We start from the raw sequence: 21,979 nt of genomic DNA, 5'->3' as shown, positions 1-21,979 counted from the left end.
ATAAGGTTGCCAGTTCGAACCCGGGCTCCCCCAGAGTTACTGTCGAAGTGTCCTTGAGCAAGACACTGAACCCCTAATTGCTCCCGATGTGCTAGTTGGTGCCTTGCATGGTTTCCGCTGCCATCGGTGTATGAATGTGTGTGTGAATGGGTGAATGTAATGCACAATCTATGTAAAGCGCCTTGGATAAAGGCGCTATATAAATGCACCATTTACCATTTACCATCCCTCCACATCTGCCGGTTATAGCGCCACTATGAGGCCAATTTCTGGAAAACATGTTAGTCGCACAGATTTCATCCAAATCTCACACAAATCGGTAAACATGATCTCTGTAGTGTGTGATATGATCAATACGAGCCTGTTGGATTTCTCAGATTCTACACTGATTAGCTAAGATTGCCTTCCCGTTTTGTACAAAATGCTGCACATGTCCTGCTCATCCAGAATACTATATATATATATATCCTCAGAGATGCTATGAGTGATCTGGCTCTGCATTTCCTCAACAAACAAAAAAATTGTTGCAAAAAAACATGTTTATATTATCTCACACACTCCTATCCTCCTGGAAGGGCACTTTTTCTAGTTATTACTGGAATTAAAGGTTCATGATAAAAGGTAAAAAAAACCTTTTATCATGAGCTTCCTGGTAAAACCACACCGTTGCTCATGATAACATACATAGATAAAGAATTAAGGCAAATGGCTCATACCTTGATTAATGTCATATTAAAGTTAGACTATTCATACACATGTTCACATCCTAAATTATGAATATTTCTGCATACACAAACTAAACTAAACAAATATTCTGTATAGTACCACCAAAACAACAATGTGACCATGATCATGTCTGGTGCCTCGCCTTTTGATCGTAAAGCCACATGTAATGATCACTGACGTCACATTACTGAGGGATTGTTCTTCAAAGGTATTAATTGGAAACACTCGTTCCCCACAGTCATTTCCCACAACAAGATGGCAAAGAAACCACACTGCTGCATGGGTCTGGTGGCCTGCATCATCGTGCGTCGTCTCCCTTGACTTCTGTCATGTTGTTCATAATAAGAAAGACACAAAGGGACCGTTGTCAGCAGCACCTCTATAAGCCATTCTGACCTGAGATCAGATTCATACGAGGTTTCCACTGGACACACACTGGTCTGATTAGCCCATTCTGACCTGAGATCAGATTCTAAAAATGTCACAGTCGTTCTTCGATTTTTCAAAAATAGCAGACCTACAAGCTCGTATCGCGCCACTCGGTGGCGCGATATGAGCTTGTAGATCTGCTATTTTTAAATAGCTAAAGCATAACATGATGCTGACAACAAAATGGGTGCCTGGTCAGAATGGGATAAGCAGCAGCAAAACAACCGAATGAAAGAATGCGAAACACGTCTGCCTCAGAAAACACTCCTGAACAAGGCAATTAACCTTTACCTCCAATATTTGGGCAGCGGCTGTTTGTGTCAATGTGTTTATCTGGAATTGATTGAACCAGGAATATATATATTAAAAAGAAAAAGGCTCAGCCACAATTCCAATCCCTGGACAGATAAAAAAAAAAAACAGTAAACAGTCTGAGAGTCATGGGGACAACGTGAGCCGATGGCCTCAGGATGTAGGTTCATCCAACCACTAAACACAGGTCCCATTCCCTCCCCTGAGCACTATGGGGGCCCACCTCAAACATACTGGCGCCGGGGGGCTTGTGAGGGTTAATCCATCCGTTACCTCAGAGCTCGACAGTCCGCAGGCGGCCCCGCGGGGAAACGGCGTCCATGATGCTCCGAGGCAGACACTCCGACTGCTCCGCCGTACTGCCACAGCACGACCAGTGGGGCTTCCCTGGGTGGCCCTTATGGCCGTGACCACAGCCCTGGAACCCTCCTGCAGGCACAGGCACACACACCAACCAGAGCTATTGAGACCCACAACGCTCCCATAGACTTGCGTTGTAGACAGGGGGGCAGTCAGACAGGTATTTTGTGAAGCCACTAAGGAAATCGTAGTTCATATAATGGCCTGTTGTGGCGCTGTCATTGGACCCAGAAAAACCCATAGCCCCATAGAAGTCCATGTATTTGGGCCCAACTTCACCTAGATTGTATTACCTTAATAAACATGGTCATGAATACTTTCTGCTTCCAGTCACTAGTTTAAAGTCTCATTTCTAATGTCATAATATTCTTTTTGGAAAATTATGGTCCCATTAATTAAAAAAATTACCATAAAGTCGCATATGTTCTGAGGGTTAGGGTTAGGCTACCGTTACAGTCTATGATCGGGATTCCCCTCCCACTCGAGTCAAAATAAAAACCAACGGAGAAGAAGGGGGGAAGTCCCGCCTCGTTGTCTGGGCCAGCCAATGGCCAGCTGGACCAAAACGGAGCCAGCCAATGGCCAGCTGGGCCAAAACGGATCTAGAAAGATGGCGACTTACAGTGCAGGAATAACAGGCTTCATTTTACGTCCATGTTAGACCCGGGGAACGCTTTGTCCATATTTTTTACAGTCTATGGTTGTAGATAAAAAATGTAACATCAAACATTCAGTCAATTGATTCAAATCAATACTTCTCACACTTTAAGTGACGCGCTGTGAGCTATTTTTTTTATAGCGAAAGCAAAAATGGAAACAGATGTTTCAATGGTTTATTGGCAAAAATAGAGTCGACTTGTAATTTGTTTCAGTGTGCTCGGAGACAACGAGAACAAGCAGAATGCTTGCCATCGAGGTCCACTTCCAAACACTACTGTTCTGTATATAGCTCCGAACACTGAATCCGCGTAATGGGTGTCGATGAAGTGCGTGTGATATGCGTACCGCGTGATCGCGCCTCACACAACACACAATTTCACCCACATTCTTTTGTAAACCTGTGATGATGTGACAGTGAAGACGAGATGACACTTATAGCCACAGCAATAGAGGGAGCGACAACAATTTGGTACCACCCTTTTATAGAACAAACATCAATCTTCTACTCTGCCACTGACACCATCCCATCCACAATGTGGATCACTGGCCTCTTTCAAAACAGGCCTGAAAATCCATCTATCAGGAGACCGCGAGGCGCGAGGGGAGGGAAACGCAATTCTTCCATCGAAAGGAGGTGATATTCACTGGCCACATTATTCCCCTTTCTCCTTTGTAAATAGCGTTTTGTAATTGTATAGGTGATATGAATTATTATAGTGTTATTTTTAAGTGGTGCAACCACTTCTACATCCAGCAAACAATGTCCGTGTACCTGTTTGTTTGTGATGTACCTGTGTGAGCACGAGTGGTGTGCATGCGTGAAATTGGAACGAGAGAAGTATGTGACATGGCTGCCACCTGCTGGACGCAAACGATACAGAGAAGAAATTGGAATGATACAAATTGGAACGATACAGAGAACCAATAGACGGGAGTTGCACCACTTGGTTCACACTGGTGTGATTTTATATAACATACCACAATGGACAATGTTCGTGCAACGGAGCTGTGTTCACGATCGGGTGATTTCTTCAAAATGTTAGTGAAAAACACTGGCAGTGAATGCTGTCCTTTTAAAGCCACAATCTGTCAATAAATGTGTCAGGGTGTTTTCCCCAGCCAGTAGAAAGCGTGGCGTGTCTTTCCCCCGCAGTGCAACGTTCCTTTCTGTCCCGCTCTGCGACAGCAGCTTTACATTGAATATTTCACGTCTTTAATCAGCCTCTCCCTCGGCCTACTGTACCTGGCATGGTTCCAGGGCAGCCGCACTGGGACTGTTTGGAACCCCCGCCGGAGCAGAAGGAGCAGCAGTGGAACGTCCCGCGATGGCGTCTCAGCTTCCTCTGGACACTCAGGACGAACGGAGAGCCCTGGAGAGAGAGAGAGAGAGAGAGAGAGAGAGAGAGACAGAGGCAGAGAGAGGGAGGGAGAGGCAGAGAGAGGGAGGGAGGGAGGGAGGGAGGGAGGGAGGGAGGGAGGGAGGGAGGGAGGTGGAGACAGGGAGAGAGAGACATTGATGTAATCTCAACTCTGACAAATACCCCATATAATAATAATGAAAGGGTGTGTAGAGCCCAGGATCACATTAGATAATTGACACAGGGCTGAAAAATGGGTTACAACATCGTGGGATAAAAATAAATAAAACTAATATTAACAAACTAAAAAACAAAAATTAGCCTAAGTAAACTAGCAAGCCTTCATTTAAACCTTATTAAAAGTAAACTGATATAAAATAAGATTTATGAAAAATGCAAAACTACAATAAGATTTGCTGTCTGTATCACAATGCACCATGGCGCGACGCATTGTGAGCAACAAAGTATATTTAGGGCTTAAAGGCTAAGGGAAATGCAGAAATAACTGTAAATTGGCTGCGTTCCCCACGAGCCTTCTAGCTTCGTTTGTAAATTATTGGTACAGTCAGTGTCAATGTTCTTTTGTTTATGCCTGGGGGGGAAATGAGCTGAGAATATTTCAGACGGAATGCGATGAATGTGAAAGACCAGTTTTTCTACTACACCTTACTAATCATAAAACTACTGCAGTACTACTCCCACTAATATATCAGTACACTTTTCAATCATTTTGAACAATTTGAACCCCTTTCTGCTTCCTTTATGATGAATTCCTGTTCTGTTCCTTGACTATATGGAAGTGTCTATTTGTACGTCTCTAAATGTTTTGATGAACTGAACATGGTGGACCCTGTTGTAAAAAAAGTGTAATGCTTAATTGGGTCGTCCACTCACAGTTAACAGTCTTTGTATTGAGTTTGTGCTTGAAATGTACTGTAATTCTGCAAAATGTTAATAAATATTTAAATCAATCAATCAATATTAAGGATTAGGATAGAGACTGAAACATATAAATAAATAGCACATGGAGAGTTGGTAACCAAATGGACCCTTATAGATCTTTAACTCTTGAGAGCGTAACATTAATTACAGGTCCATTGTCGAATTGTACAGTATTCTTTCTGTTTTATCCCCCGTTTTGCTCTTTCTCACTGTATGTAAAGCACTTTGTGAGATATCTCTGTGAGAGGTGCTATACATAAAATGTACTTACATTTGGTTTCATTTTACGCCCTCAAGAGTTAAATTATTGTTATAAAACTGCATAACTTAATTTACAAGAAGTCTACACAATTAGAGAATGTAGAAGAATTGTTATTTTGATCATCGTTTGCCTTTTGTCTCTTATTGTTTTGTGGACAAAATCTTATGCAACGACAACAAAATATTCTTTAGTTTTGGGTCCGACTGGCCAAATCTCCAGTGACTGACTGGCTAAACCAGAGCCTTGTGGCTAGAGTGTGTGCCCTGAAACTGGGAGGTCGGTGGGTTCGATCCCCGGCCCGGAGGAGGGCCGGGGATCAATTCAACTAATCAAATGATTCCCGAGCGCGGCACGGCTGTGGCTCACCGCTCCAAGAGATGGGTCAAATGCGGAGAACAAACTTACACTGCGGTAACGTCACGTGTGTGACAAATCGTACGACTTTTGACTATCCAATGGTGGCACAAATGCAGAATATCCCATTCTGAACGGGAACCCATTTTGGTGTTAGCATCATGTTATGCTTTAGCTATTGAAAAATAGCAGATCTACAAGCTCATAGCGCGCCACCGAGTGGCGCGCTACGAGCTTGTAGGTCTGCTATTTTTGAAAAATCAAAGAACGACTGACATTTTTAGAATCTGATCTCAGGTCAGAATGGGTTAATCAGACCAGTGTGTGTGTCCATTGGAAACCTCGTATGAATCTGATCTCAGGTCAGAATGGGATATATATATACAGTACCTTGACGTGCTGGGCCTTAACACACACCCACACAGAGTAGAGGCCTGGCTCCACAGGCGTGTAGGACACAGCGTACGATCCATCGCAGTTATCCACCACGGCTGCTTCCACCGTGCTGAAACACAGACACCAAAACAACAGTTATCCACCACGGCTGCTTCCACCGTGCTGAAACACAGACACCAAAACAACAGTTATCCACCACGGCCGCTTCCACCGTGCTGAAACACCAAAACACCAAAACAACAGTTATCCACCACGGCTGCTTCCACCGTGCTGAAACACAGAACACCAAAACAACAGTTATCCACCACGGCTGCTTCCACCGTGCTGAAACACAGAACACCAAAACAACAGTTATCCACCACGGCCGCTTCCACCGTGCTGAAACACAGACACCAAAACAACAGTTATCCACCACGGCTGCTTCCACCGTGCTGAAACACAGAACACCAAAACAACAGTTATCCACCACGGCCGCTTCCACCGTGCTGAAACACAGAACACCAAAACAACAGTTATCCACCACGGCTGCTTCCACCGTGCTGAAACACAGACACCAAAACAACAGTTATCCACCACGGCTCTGCTTCCACCGTGCTGAAACACAAAACACCAAAACAACAGTTATCCACCACGGCTGCTTCCACCGTGCTGAAACACAGAACACCAAAACAACAGTTATCCACCACGGCTGCTTCCACCGTGCTGAAACACAGACACCAAAACAACAGTTATTAGGGCTGCGAATCTTTAGGTGTCCCACGATTCGATTCGATTCCGATTCTTGGGGTGACGATTCGATTCAAAAACGATCTTTTAGATTTTTCCGATTCAAAAAAGATTTTTTCCCGATTCTAAAGCAGTTTTTATTTTATTTTATTAAAAACAATTAAAGGTATATTCAGTGATTTCACTTAATTCAAATATCACTTATTTTTTTGTTTTGTTGTGATAATCCTCCCTACTATAGAGTGTGCTGGCCATATAAGGAGTTCCTCCCTGTCCCCAGTTAACCCCTGGGGGTCAAAAAACCTTAGGTTTCGTTTTTGGCTGTGGGACCTAGCCTTTCGTCCAATCAGGATAGAGAGTCAAAAACGAAACCTAAGGTTTTTTGACCCCCAGGGGTTAACTGGGGACAGGGAGGAACTCCTTATATGGCCAGCACACTCTATAGTAGGGAGGATTATCACAACAAAACAAAAAAATAAGTGATATTTGAATTAAGTGAAATCACTGAATATACCTTTAAATAGAATTTTAGCATGATCTACTCCAGTCTTCTGGCATGAAAGCAGAGTACATTTAGTAAAAAGCTTGTATAATTGTAAAGGTTTTATCAACTGAATGATTTAAACACACAAAGGTTAAATCCAAGAGTAAGAACACAAATTTGAACCAGTACAAAAGTTTCAAAATCTCTTCTCACTCAATACCAGAACAATACATTAGTATTAAAACAGGTGTAAAATAAATACAATTGGCAGGCTTAGCTTAGCTGGTAGTAAATGCACTATGCAGAAACCCAGGCCATAATGCATTGCATGCACAGGTAGTACCTGTGCATGTTTTTTTTGTTTTCTTTTGCAGAAATGTACCGGTCAGGTACAGGTACATTTGTGCAAGAAAAAAAAATTGATTTTTGGAAAATGAGAAACGATTCTGAATCGGACGGCATTAGAATCGCGATTCTAACTCGAATCGATTTTTTTTGACAGCCCTAACAGTTATCCACCACGGCCGCTTCTACCGTGCTGAAACGCAAAATACCAAAACAACGGTGTGGTTTTACCAGGAGAAATCTGTAGCTGTATGATCAGGGCTGAACATGTTGGTTATCTCCTTAGGGATTATCCAATCAATTACGTCTTCTTTCTTCTATTAATTTAATAATTGAGAATGTTATAATAATCAAATAAATCCACTAGTCTGTCTGATTATCCACTTAAGTCTACATACTTGGTCATACATATATATATATATATATAAAAAATAATATAGTAGAAAAAAAAAATAGAAGACCACATTAGCCTAATGAATGGCATCAGCGTGTTTGAAAGTCGGCCAGTCATATCATAGTTTTAAGCAAGATCACCTCCACTCGCGCTTGTTCACAAACATGACGGACAGACAGACAGAATTTATAATAATGTATATTGATATTGATCACATGGATGCCACACACAGAATAGTTTAACTCACTGGATTATAATTTCTTCAGACAAGAGGATCCCAGGCCTACGAGGTAGGCCTATAATTATTCACTTATGAATGTATAGGCTACTGTTCTTTATCGCGCAAACAGTGTTGAGGGCCCATTCCCCCCTCCCTCTCTCTCTCTCTCTAGCTCTCTCTCAAAAGACGACTTTTGCATTGACAATTTGACATATATCCGATATTTTAAATATCGGATATGTTTTACCTCTGCAAAGGTGTGAGTGAGCACCCGCCTTGGTCCCGAACATAATTAAAAAATTATAATTATATTGCTTCAGCGGAGCACGCACCGTTGTAAGCTTGGAAATCTTTGAATTTCCTTTGGTGTCCTTTGATGGATTGATGTCAGTTTGTACATATATAGTAGCCTACAGTGGTAATATACAATTGTGCAAAAACGACATAACATAAAAGCCCTAACTGTCCTCATGCTCCTACATGTGTAGAATTATTAAATTAATAGAGTGCGGGCTATATTCATAGCAGTGACCGTGGCTGTGATTTCTTTCCAGCAATCATTTTTATTGTAGGCTAATTTGTGAAGCCGCTATTATAGTCTGCGGCTGCAAAGCCTTTTTTCTTTTTTTGACAGACGGATCTCAAACTGCTGTCTGCTGAGTCATGCTTGAAGCCTTTTATGGTGCGATATGGGGCGTGGATCTATGCAGATGAGGTTGTCGGGCGCTTTTCCGATCACTTTGCACCCGCTGCATTCAGTATGACATACACCTGCGATACACCTGCGTACCTGTGGTACACACCACTCTCTGAATAACACGTCATCTCAACGTAGCTTGATCGGACGGATAAATACGAAATCTGTTTCCGCCACCGTTACACTCTGGCGCATTTCGTTTTTGAAGAATCAGGACCCATGAGTGCAAACAGAAGGCTGTGGTCACTCACTAGTCTAAAGACCATGAGTGCAAACAGAAGGCTGTGGTCACTCACCAGTCTAAAGACCATGAGTGCAAACAGAAAGCTGTGGTCACTCACTAGTCTAAAGACCATGAGTGCAAACAGAAGGCTGTGGTCACTCACCAGTCTAAATAACATGAGTGCAAACAGAAGGCTGTGGTCACTCACCAGTCTAAAGACCATGAGTGCAAACAGAAGGCTGTGGTCACTCACCAGTCTAAAGACCATGAGTGCAAACAGAAAGCTGTGGTCACTCACCAGTCTAAAGACCATGAGTGCAAACAGAAGGCTGTGGTCACTCACCAGTCTAAAGACCATGAGTGCAAACAGAAGGCTGTGGTCACTCACCAGTCTAAAGACCATGAGTGCAAACAGAAAGCTGTGGTCACTCACCAGTCTAAAGACCATGAGTGCAAACAGAAAGCTGTGGTCACTCACCAGTCTAAAGACCATGAGTGCAAACAGAAAGCTGTGGTCACTCACCAGTCTATAGACCATGAGTGCAAACAGAAAGCTGTGGTCACTCACCAGTCTAAAGACCATGAGTGCAAACAGAAGGCTGTGGTCACTCACCAGTCTAAAGGCCATGAGTGCAAACAGAAGGCTGTGGTCACTCACCAGTCTAAAGACCATGAGTGCAAACAGAAGGCTGTGGTCACTCACCAGTCTAAAGACCATGAGTGCAAACAGAAAGCTGTGGTCACTCACCAGTCTATAGGCCATGAGTGCAAACAGAAGGCTGTGGTTACTCACCAGTCTAAAGACCATGAGTGCAAACAGAAAGCTGTGGTCACTCACCAGTCTATAGACCATGAGTGCAAACAGAAGGCTGTGGTCACTCACCAGTCTATAGGCCATGAGTGCAAACAGAAAGCTGTGGTCACTCACCAGTCTATAGGCCATGAGTGCAAACAGAAGGCTGTGGTCACTCACCAGTCTAAAGACCATGAGTGCAAACAGAAGGCTGTGGTCACTCACCAGTCCTTCTTGTCCTTGTGGATGATGCTGACCAGCACGTTGTCCCCTCCGCGTCCCATATGCTCCCCCGCAGAGTCCCTGCAGACCAGGCTGAACGCACCCTGCTGACCCTCCCTGCCCTGCTGGAGCCCTGGAGTGAACACACACACACACACACACACACACACACACACACACACACACACAGTCACACACACACACTTCCATTTACAGCAGTAGTTCTGAAACTATTTGACTCCCAAATTGAATTGGCAGGAGAGCCCCATCTGAAAGTATTTTGTCCCAGTGACCCCCAGAAGAGAAGATTTAGAGAGAGATATATATAATAAAAATCGAATTGATTGATTCAGGCATCAGCTCTCAACGGTCTCAACTGGGATCTAGCTTTGGAAATATTATTATCTTCTTTCAACACAGCAAGGCGTATTGCTGCCCCCCACAGGCAGTAGTATGAACTTCCTGAGATTGGACACACACACACACACACACACACACACACACACACACACACACACACACACACACACACACACACACACACACACACACACACACACACACACACACACACACACACACACACACACACACACACACACACACACACACACACACACACACACACACACACACACAGAAAGAAGCAGAATAGCTGAAGGACAGATGAGCACACAGGCAGAAAGGTCACACACACGCACACACACACACACACACACACACGAGAGACATGACATTAAAAGAGGTAGTTCATCATTCAGACAAAAGCACGTAAAAGGAAGCACATAGGCATTTATCTGGGACCCCCCACAGAGGGATAAGACCCCACCGCCGCTGTCTCTCTCACCACAATGACCTCACACTGAGTGCTTAGCCACGTTTCCCCCCCCCCCCCCCCCCCCCCTCCCCCCCAAATGGATGGAGTGAGGAACGCGCCATTTTACCATCACTTCACCAGAGGGGACGGCCCGAACCCGAGCACCCCTATATCTAGTATAGGGGTATAGTATAGGGGGAACGTGAGAAATAGCCGAACTACAAGCTCACAACGTGCCACAGCCACTGAGACGGATTTGGGGAAAGAGGGGGGGGGGGGGGGGGGGGAGAGCGGCCCACGTACACATTATTTTCGGAGGGGTCACGGCCTGAGAAGTTTGAGGGCCATTGCTGATAAATCACAGGTTCAAATTAGGGCTGGGGCGGTATGGGGTTTTTGTTACCGCAGTAATCGTAATGACCTCCCCAAGCCATGTGTTAACATTATTGTTGACATGATTAGACTGAGCAGCCTCACTCTCTCTAGGTCGTCCTCAGACGAGCCCTCCATCGTTGCTTCCAGTCATCCCGGGAATGTCCATACATCTGGCCAGCTCGTTGGTGCTTTGCACTCCTCCGTCGTTCTTGAGTACAGAGGTGTACATTCATACTTGGACTACAAGAGGATAAATTCTATAAAAAGTGGGAAAAGTGGAATCTCTTCTCTCAGCCTAGCGATATTGCAATAGGATTTCACTGAATGTTTTTTTTGTAATATGAAAAATGCAGCCTTTTTTTCTTTTCTTTTTTGTCTTTTTCTTTCCGTATAGTCTTGTCAGTTGTGTTTTTCTTGTCTGTTCTTCCTTCAATAAAAAAGAAGCAGTGCCTCCTGTTGTTGTCAGAGGTGGATGCTCTGATGAGATGTAATAGGTGATAACTCTGGTCAGGAGCTCCTGAGCTTGTTCCACGTGGTCAGAGAGCAGGCTGATGTCTGTCACTGTCTGTCCGTGTTTATTATGGTAAACCTTTCATTTCATATCACACCATATGCACTCGTAGCCTAGAACTTAGGTCGCCAGAACAGCACGCAAAACAAGACAAATAATTTAATAAATAAATTGTTTTATATATTTTTGAACCCATTCTGACCGGGCACCCATTTTGGTGTTGGCATCATGTCGTGCTTTAGCTATTGAAAAATAGCAGATCTACAAGCTCATATCGCGCCACCGAGTGGCGCGATACGAGCTTGTAGGTCTACTATTTTTGAACGACTGACATTTTTAGAATCTGATCTCAGGTCAGAATGGGTTCATCAGACCAGTGTGTGTCCAGTGGAAAACCTCGTATGAATCTGATCTCAGGTCAGAATGGGTTAATTTACCGCGGTAATGAACCCGACACTGCAGTAATGAACCCCACACCGCAGTAATGAACCCTCACCTTCTCCTTCGATGGTGCACCTGCTGAGGTCCAGCGTCTTGGCGTAGATCACCCCGACCACGGGGAAGCCCTGGATCTCGCCGGCGCCCTCTCGGGGCAGGAAGCAGATGCTGCTGCCGTCGTCGTCGGGTCCCAGGCCCGGCGGGGGGCCCGCGGCCCCCCTGCCGCCGCCGGTGGCCGCGGCGGGGTGGGCCGGGTCGTAGCCCGTCTCCGCCAGCCCGCCCAGTCTCCGGAGGGTCACGCCCTTGGCGCTGAGGATCTCCGCCTCCGAGCCCGAGGTCAGCAGCCTCTCCGCGAAGTCCACGCCGCCGCGCACGTCCGCCAGCGCCTGCTGCAGCTGGGCCTTCTGCAGGTGCAGCTGGTTCCTGCAGACGAGTGGCACACACAATTCAATTTCAATTCAAAGGGCTTTATTGGCATGAGAAAACATACGTTTACATTGCCAAAGCAGAGAGAACAATACAACAATACAGCAATACAATCAATACAAAAATTATGTACTTTTGAAGGTCAGAATCTTCAATAGATCAAATTCTATGTACCAAGGTCACTTGATGCCGGTATAGTGCAGGAATATACACAATGATTAGTCTTTAGGGTAGTTGTGTTCCATTTGATATCCTTCTCCTATCACAGCAACTCAGAAATCTTGCTGCTGTGTTTGCACATTGTTGTACTTCGCCCAGCAGATATGGGATTTTTTTTTGTCATTGGTCATGTTTTCAAAATCTCTGTGTGTGGTTGTAATCTGTGGGAAGTATGTGTCTCTGATGTCTTGGTACAATGGACAGATGGTTAGGAAGTGTAGCTCGGTTTCCACTTCATTTTGTGTGCAGTGGGTGCATAGTCTGTCTTCTCTCGGGATACACGTCTGCCACACACATACATAGCCTGGTGGAACCACTCCCCCTGCTGGACAACATTTGCATTCTGCCAGAAGGGTGAGTCTGGAGTCTCTCCGGGAAGAGACGATGTGCGGCTGTATGTGGCCGCTAGAGGCGGAATCAACGCGAGACGTATGGCATATTGAAGCTGTGCCACAGCGCAAATGTAAGTAAACTCAACCAAACAAGACTACAACTCGAAATTATCATGGAGATATCAAATGTTTGTCCCGCTGCTTCCGGGTTCATAATTTCTGCTTGAGAGAGACCAGTTGCAGGCAGGAGGAGGAGGGGACTCAATACTGCCGCAATCTGGCAGAGTCAGGTTTAGCACACACACGCAGACAATACAATGGGGCTCTATGGGCTGGCAAATAGACTATCTCCTTTTTTTTTTTTTTCTCGTAAATTAACACCGTACTTGATCATACATACTACTACAGCGTAGCAGATCTACCAGCTACAAACGCAGCGTAAAGCTTGCGTGTGGTGTGATGAAATCTTTTAATTATAAAACGGAAATGAAAATTCTGCTGGCTTATGCAGTCTATGCAGCTTTTAGAATCGTAATCTCTCCGATTCTTCTTTTTGGACCAAAACAAGCTTGTTGTCAGCACGCTATACTACTTTAGTGTGTAGGCTATCCCCCCCCGGGAACCCCCTCAAGGACCCCACTTGGAGAACCATTTAGACCTGAGGACGCATCTGTGTCGCCTGATAACTTTTAACCACTTTAACCATTATTTAAAACTTTAGCTGTTGAAAAATAACAAGCTCATAACGCGGCACTGAGTGCCGTGCTACGAGCTTGTAGATCTTCCATTTTTGAAAAATCATGAAAATATGGCTCAAATCTTTGAATATATAATCTTTCACAGTGAACATTTGTAACTCAAATATTTGCTTTGAGAGGATTGATTGATTGATTGATTGATTGAAATCTTTATTAACAGTTTGTAGAATTTACAGTACATTTTAAGCACAAACTCAATACAAAGACTGTCAACTGTGAGTGGACGACCCAATTAAGGGGTCCCTGGAACATCAAATTTCGGGGGCCAAAAAAGTATAATTCTGGGGATCCTTGACATGGAAAAAGTGAGAGAACCACTGATATAGAATCTTAGGATTTTAAGAAAACTGTCATGATTCAGAAGACATTTTGTCGAATCTGCTCTCGTGTGTCTAAAATGGTTTAAATAGAGCGTCTTCTCTGCGGTACTCTACCTGCGCTGGACGCGGACCTCCTCCAGCCTTCGGAGCAGAGACACACAGTGGGTCTCCACGGCGTTGGCGTAGCCTCTGGCGAACGCACGCACCTCCACCGCCACCGCTTCCACCCGCGTGTGCAAGGTCTCCTGGGACACCTCCACCTAACAGACAGTAGAGAGGAGAGAGAGACGTGTTTGACTTTGAGAGATGTTTTTTTTAAACACAGATCTTCTCTATCTGGGCGTCCCTGGCACTAAACATTTTCTAAAAATAAATAAAAGTATATTTAGTGTATAAGCATAGTTTAATTATATAGATATTCCACTGGTTCTTAGCTTAAGTATGACTCATGATGACTATTTGTATGTACTGTATTAACATGTTTTTTTTTCTTGCTTACTGTACATCGCTCTGGATTAAGAGCGTCTGCTAAATGCCCACATTGTTAATTGTATTATGAAACATTTGGTATAGAGCTGGTGTCCCTCCACTTGTGTAGGGGGCCGTTCACAGACTGCTGCTACTGTGGTCGTACAGGAACAGCTGTCCGTTTCTGTCCATCAGTGTAATGTGCTACTTCTGCTTCACATATAGAATACCGACATTTGGGGGACGTTTACTAGCATGAGAGCAACAAGCCCTCCTGTGTGTGTGTGGTGTGTGGTGTGTGGTGTGTGTGTGTGTGTGTGTGTGTGTGTGTGTGTGTGTGGGGGGGACAGAAACACTCAATAAACATTGTCTTACATCACTTTCACCCTCAGCGGATATACAGTTACAGTACATAATTTATCCTCATCACACACTCTACCCTACTGTTGGTGGACTATCGGGTTCATAACGTTTACTCCCATCTTGCGTTTTCATACAGAAAGTGATACAGCAAAAAAAATAAAAGGGGGGGGGGGGGGATGATCTGAGGGGAAATAAGACAAGTTAACACACATTATGACATGTGGAGCCCTTAGGTTAACGGCAATTGTAAAAAGTATATTAGTGTTTCGAAAGCACAACAGTTTATATGTAATTTCAGTCATAAACGGTGCTGTACTGATCTCAATGTCACCACACCTGTCAGGTCAACGGTCACAGTAAGTAGCCATGGGAATGGTCAGTTCCTGAGCCATGTGGCCCATGGGGTCAGGAGACAAGAATAACTCCTGTTTCCATAGTGTGAGGCAGCTTGATGTACAAGTACAACACTCCCTGGACAGGATGTAGCATTTATACCAGTGGTTCACAAACGTTTTAGCTCCAAAGAGAAATTAGATGCTTGCCCGGGACCCAAACTAGTGAAAATAGCAGATCTACAAGCACACAAGGTGTCGCTTTGTGCTGCGCTGTGAGCTCTGCTATGTTCACTAGTTTGGGTATGAAATACTTTTGAAAAATGTTGGAATCGTTTTTAATTGATTAATTTAATATTTTTTCTTCTCGGTTTTTACTAGCCACCAAAAAGGTGGTCGCCAAGACTCGCTCCGGGCAATGTGATTGGTCTAGAAGTTGGGTGGTCGGCCCCCTTGGTTTTGCAAGCTCCCGATGTAAAAAGAAACCAATAAACTCGCGAGAACAGAGCAGCGGGAGATCGAGAGAACAAAGAAATTAAATTATAGAGACAGCAACATAAAGAGAGAGAGAGAGAGACTACCGGTATATAGAATAGCAAAGGAGAGGGAAAGCAGAGGGAAAACAATGGGCGAATTTGAGGAATTGTTGGCCATGGAGGTCAGGAGATATGAGCACGGAAACACCGTTTTGGTGAAGAAAAGGTGGCCACCTCTTCACCTGGAACTGGAGTCTGAATAGGCCGGGTCACCCAATGCCTCCCTGCTTTACACTCAGCATCAAGGGTTGGATTGGGGTCCCTGCGACATACTAGCGTCATGTCCAGGGGGTGTACTTGTACATCAAGCTGCCCTAACGCTACAGAAACAGGAGATAGGCTCCTGCCCCATATGGGCCTCATGGCTCGGCAAGGCTACTTACGCTTTGAACTCCGACCCTACCTTCCTCAGCGCCTCCTCCAGGCGCTCCAGGCGCGGACGCAGACACCCGGACACCAGCTGGCGGATGCGTCCGCCATGTCGGTCGATGACGTCGCGCGCGGGGCAGCAGCGGTGCTGGCTGGGGTCGCGGTGGAAGGTGGCGGAGCACTCGATGCAGACGGGCAGGTCACACGGCTCGCAGAACAGACGCAGCTCCTGGCCCGGGTGGAAGGAGCAGAGGACGGGCCGCGACACGCGCCCCGTCTGGCCCTTCAGCTCCTGGAGGCACCGGACCGTGTGGGAGGCTGTCCGCTTCTGCCTCCTGACACACACCATCAGCCACAGTTAATGGATTATAAAAATATATATTATTATTATTATTATTACAAACGAGCTTGTAATCTGCTATTTTCCCAATAGCTAAAGTATAACATAATGCTTAAAACACCAAAAGGGGTTCCCGTCCTGAATTGGTGTTTTGTTTTGTATTGATTGTACAATTAGGATCCTCTCGAAAACGAGATACTATATCTCAATGGGGTATTCCTAAATAAATAATTTCAAACATATTTACTGAAGTACGGTACTTACTGTACTCAAAGTACAATTTGGAGGTAGACCTACTTTTTGACACTTCATACTTCAACACTCTACACTAATTAGTTGACAGCTTTAGTCACTAGTTACTTTGCAGGTGGGGTCCAGTCCAGTGACCTTCATGGGTCCTTGAGGGGGTTCGGACCCTTAATTTGGTCTGTAATTCTAAAGTGTACAAAACGACTCTTATATGGGTAACTCCTAAAGTGCACAAATGGATCCTTACGGGTCCACTTAGTACAGGGGCAGGTCCATTTGGTTTCATGTGTGTGCGCTCTATAGTTAAAATAAATAGTTTGAGCAGCACTGGAATAGAAGTAGTTATGCAAAACGAAGGGAATTTACCAACAGGCCTCAAGCCAGGAACGGCCCGGTGCATCACAGGAACAAGAACAATAGCAGCACAGCCACTTCAAGCCTTTCATTAGCCATTTCCAGACCTGGGCAGACAGGCACGGCCGTTTTCTGCTGTCTGCCGGCGTCTTTTCCCGCAGCGGCCAGATTCCCGGAAACGCTTGCCCCAGCGGAAAAAACGGACGTGCCCGTCTGCCCAGGTCTGGAAACACTGATTAGGTGCTAGTACAAGAGGATGAGTAACGTTTTCATTGGCTCATTGAGAGCTCAGCCCTCACCTACCCTGTATATAGAGACTTCCTTAAATGCTGCGACTTATGACTCTGATGAAGACTGCATTAGTCGTTCTCTTGTACTAGCACCTAATGAAAGGCTCGAGGTGTCCGTGTCGCACCAGAGTCCTCCCCTCCTTCTGCAGAAGTAGTTATGCCTCCGTGATAACATCCAGTGTTCTGGTCGGTTCTTTCTTTGGGACCAGTGATGTTTTGGCAGCACATTTCCATTTTAGTTTTAGTCATAGGGCTGTATTTTGCGTGTCTTAAGTACCAGGTCTTATTCCCTAACTGGAGTAAACTAAAGACCTGGAGGCGTGATCAATGCCATTTGGCCAAAGAGCATTGATCACGCCTCCAGGTCTTTAGTTTACTCAAGTTAGGGAATAAGACCTGGTACTTAAGACACACAAAATACAGCCCATAGTCTCTTGAATAGTTCATTTACTTTTAGTCACATTTTAGTCAGCCGGAATGTTTTAGTGTTAGTCTAGGTTTAGTCGACAAATCATAAGATTTTAGTCGACTAAATGTACAGGTGATTTAGTCGACTAAAATGTGTTTTGGCGGTCCTTGATGCCGTCGTAATGGCTGATTTTACACTTGCTGAAAATAGCCGATCTACACAAGCTCACACAACATGTCGCAGTGTGACGCGTTGTGAGCTTGTAGATCTGCTATTTTCAGCATGCAACTAAGTGTAAAATGACTTGTACTAGATATCTAGTCCCTTCCTAACATTTTAGTCTAGTTTTTATTTGTTGACAAAATCGACAGTATATTTAGTCATAGTTTTAGTCATCATGGCTTAGTTTTTTTTTTTACTTTTTATGTAGTTTTTGTCAGTGAAAAAAGGTAGTCGACGAAAACAACAACAGTGTTTTGGGACCCACCCACCTGTGTGCTTGGCTGCAGAACTCACACAGGTTGACGGAGCAGACCTCGCAGCGCCTCTCGGCGTCTCCGTCGCTGCACAGGTCGCACACCACCGGGCCGTCCGCCATCAGGGTCTCCGAGAACACGGCGTCCAGGGCCAGGTGGTCCGTGCTCAGACCCCCCACCCCCGACAGAGGAATGTCCACCTCGGTGTCGCACTCCGGACAGAGGACGCTCGTCTTCCTGTCCCTGACGTGGTGGTGGTGGAGGGACGAGGGGGGCGGGTCCTCGCTGCCGTTGCTGCTGCTTCTCGATGACGACGACGACGACGAGGTCCGGGTGGCAGCAGCAGGCCTGGCGCAAGTATTTGCATAATTCGCATATTTAAAATTATTGAGATAATCGCAAAAATATTTTTTTGTTTCGTTTTTCATAAATACCGGTAATTAGAAAATGTTGACAAATGTTCATACATTTCAAACATAGTCGATATAGGACAAGAAAACAAGGCAAAAAAATCAAATCAATACAAATTACAAAAACTGTGGAAAATGTTCTGATATTTTTGTACTTTAATATGTAGGCTACAACTAAGTTTATATACATGGAATACAGACGATTATTATTAACTAACAGCACAAGCACAACGCTGTAGACTACAACTGTAGATCTGCTATTTTCCACTATATTTTTAAGTGGGTTATAAAGTTATTAAATGACTGTCAGTCATTTATTTGCATAGCATGTATAGGCCTATCATTTAGTTTATTAGTTTGTTTAATGTCGGCATCTGCCCTGTGCAACTTCAAAGCGTAAAAGCCAAACAGAAATGTATTTTTGAGGGTCGCTAGGACCAGATATGTCCAGCTTTGAGGGTCTGTGTGTAAAGTTTGTAAACACAATCATTCATTGAATGGCCAGTTTTAAACAATGAATGTCAGATTGAAAATGAATGGCCAGCTTAATGCCATTGGCAATGAATGGCCAGTTTTGAGTGTTTGTGTAAACACAAACATTGAAGACAAAAGTGAGGACGCAAATTGTTATTGGCCGGAATGAGATGATGACATGATGATAGGAGTGCCACTCACTTCACACTGGTGTGATTTTTAAGTTGGTAATAAAGTAGCCCTGGAACATGACTGCCATGATAATTATCATGACAGTCATGCAGTAACTTTGCCCTGTTTTTTGCAGCCGCTGCATTTACAAGATTTCCGTATATTTAAACATTCAGATTTCAAATATAAAGTACTCACAAAGTTTCCCACGGGTGTTAGTTAGTAGCAGCGCGAGCGATTAGAATTGCTGCGTCCCGCGTTCTTTAATAAAATGCATTTTTGTCCGAGCTCTCCGGCTACTTTTTTCAAACGGGGTTCGTTTGGGAAATCCACAGTTGCACACCGAGAGCGCACTCGCCTATTAGTCTGTATTGGCAGGGCGGTCAGCGTACCTATATCGAACACACCGAGTGCCACCATCCTCCCGACCGATAGGGGCGCGTAGTTGAAAGCCAATGGCAAAATAACACCTCGGATAAAAATGCTTTTTATTAAACAACGCGGGATGCAGAAATTCTAATCGCTCGCGCTGCTACTAACTAACACCCGTGGGAAACTTTGTGAGTACTTTATATTTGAAATGCGAATGTTTATATATTTTAATTATTTGTAAATGTAGCGTCTGCAAAGACCAGGGTGAAGTTACGTCATGACCCTCGTATGAATACGAGGGTCATGTTTACAGGGCTAGTAATAAAGTTATTAAATTGCATCCACCCTAATGATAGGCCTATATAGCATAAAAGGCCTATCATTTAGGTTATTAGTTTGTTTAATGTCAGTATCTGCCCTGAGCAACTTCAAAGCCTATTATAGTTATAAGTAATAAATAAAGGTAACCAGACAGGCAGATAGACAGTCCATCGTTAGTAGTTAATACCGGTTGGTGTTGGAGGTGCTGGAGGTGGTCTTCTTGGTGCCGGTGGTTCCCTGCTGCTGGGACACCGAGAACGGCTCCAACTGCACAATGCATTCGGAACAGAACGTGTGCAGACACGGCAGGATTTTAGGGTCGCGGTACAGCCGTTTACACACCCCGCACACCGCCCCACCGGCCCCGGCCCCACCGCACACCGCCCCACCGGCCCCGGCGGCGCTGCCCTGCAGGGATGTCTGCTGCTTCACCACACAGCGAGGCGACTTGTCCTCGCTACAAAGTAATGGATTTGGCGTCTGATGGTGGTCCGCGTCTTCTTTACTCTGCTGCTGCTGCGGCGGCGGCTGCTGCTTGGAGTCCGACATTATAGTAGTAGTAGTATAGTAGTGCCGCTGGTATTGTTAAAGGTAAGTAAAGTTTACACCTGAATAATTCCTGCGAAATATAAATAACAAAACAATGAATCCCACCCACCGTAAAAAAAAATACACACACCTAACTACTACCCCCTCTGCTCTAATGGAATTGGAATGGAAACTATCAAATCCAAATGACAACAAGCGTCTCTGTCCTCCTAAACAGCAGCGAAAGGGGGGGGAAAGCATGCATTAACATGTAACGCAATGAACATAAAAGTTCAACTCAACCGGCGGAGACAGACAGACAGACAGAGTACACAACAACAACTACTCTACTTTTCTTGTTGGAAAAACTTAACTACATCTTTACTACTCCTCAGACATCTGACACCTTCCCTTACAGTCGGACCAATGAGAGAAGTCCTCAGGGCCTTTGAGGCGTGGCGTCATGAGTAGTAGACCAGTGGTTTTCAAAGTGGGGTCCGGGGACCCCCTAGGGGTCCTTGAGGGAGTTCCAGGGGGTCCCGGCCCAGCTAAATGAGAGGTAGGATTCGGAACACTAGGAACCAAAACCAAATGGACCATTATGGGTCTGTAACTCTGAGAGTTAAATCAACAATATAAATTGGGGTGAATGGTGTCCCAGAGATAGAAATGCCATTACATTGGGGGTCTAGACTAATGCATGTCAAACTGGGGGTCCTTGAAATTAAACTGGTTGAGAATCACTGATATAGAGCCATAAAAATGGGGACTTATGGGGGTCCCTAGCTGGCATATCTCTTCAAATGGGGGTCTGCAGGATAGTGTCAATTTGGGGGTCGGATCCTTGACATGAAAAGGTTTGGGAACCACTTAGGCCAGTCAATCTAAGCTAAAAAGGGGCGTGACCCAAAAAGAATTGCAATGGAAATCTTTAGACTTTCCTCAGCCTAGTAGGTCTAAGTCTGTGAAAGATTTCACGTATGCGTTGCACGGTGCGTTCGTGATTTGTGGCTTTTTGTTAAAAACGGGCCAATCCTGCAAACTTTGAAAGCCAATGTTAGCCAATTAGGATGGAATATGAAATATCGGACAGATCCGTCTTGAACACATGACTATAGTATAGAGAGAGTGTGTAACGATTTGTGGGATTTTTGGACAGAATCTGGAAGAGTAATATAAAAAAAATGTTTTTCAAAAGTCGGCCTCTTGGTGGCGCTATAACAAGCCGTTGTGGGAAATTTGGGGCAGAGGTTCATGCTGGCATCCAGGGAGTGTGTGTGCAAAATTTGGCACCGACCGGGTTAACGTTGCCGGAGATTAGCTGGTAACAGACGGACGGACACACACACAGTGCACTCACACACACAGTCTCTTTTAGCCGGGGAGCCAGCACCAAACATTTGAGAGAACCTGTGATG

General features: G+C 44.8%; 1 protein-coding gene across 1 annotated transcript; it reads right to left on the bottom strand.

Moving 5' to 3' along the window:
* Nucleotides 1-639: 639 nt before the first annotated feature.
* trim45 (tripartite motif containing 45) lies at nucleotides 640-20,582 on the bottom strand (the record flags this gene model as incomplete). The annotated part of the gene is made up of 10 exons (XM_083776118.1): nucleotides 640-1,050; nucleotides 1,741-1,896; nucleotides 3,731-3,857; nucleotides 5,794-5,908; nucleotides 9,907-10,036; nucleotides 12,103-12,467; nucleotides 14,214-14,359; nucleotides 16,202-16,502; nucleotides 18,301-18,633; nucleotides 20,221-20,582. 9 exons carry the CDS (start codon nucleotides 20,580-20,582, stop codon nucleotides 1,742-1,744), a joined length of 2,034 nt encoding a protein of 677 aa, XP_083632244.1. The 3' UTR covers nucleotides 640-1,050; nucleotide 1,741.
* Between the last annotated feature and the right edge of the window lie 1,397 nt (nucleotides 20,583-21,979).

Source organism: Protomyctophum parallelum, assembly GCF_964188405.1.
Source record: "Protomyctophum parallelum genome assembly, chromosome: 11".
NCBI lineage: Eukaryota > Metazoa > Chordata > Actinopteri > Myctophiformes > Myctophidae > Protomyctophum > Protomyctophum parallelum.
This window is presented reverse-complemented; position numbering and strand designations above follow the sequence as displayed.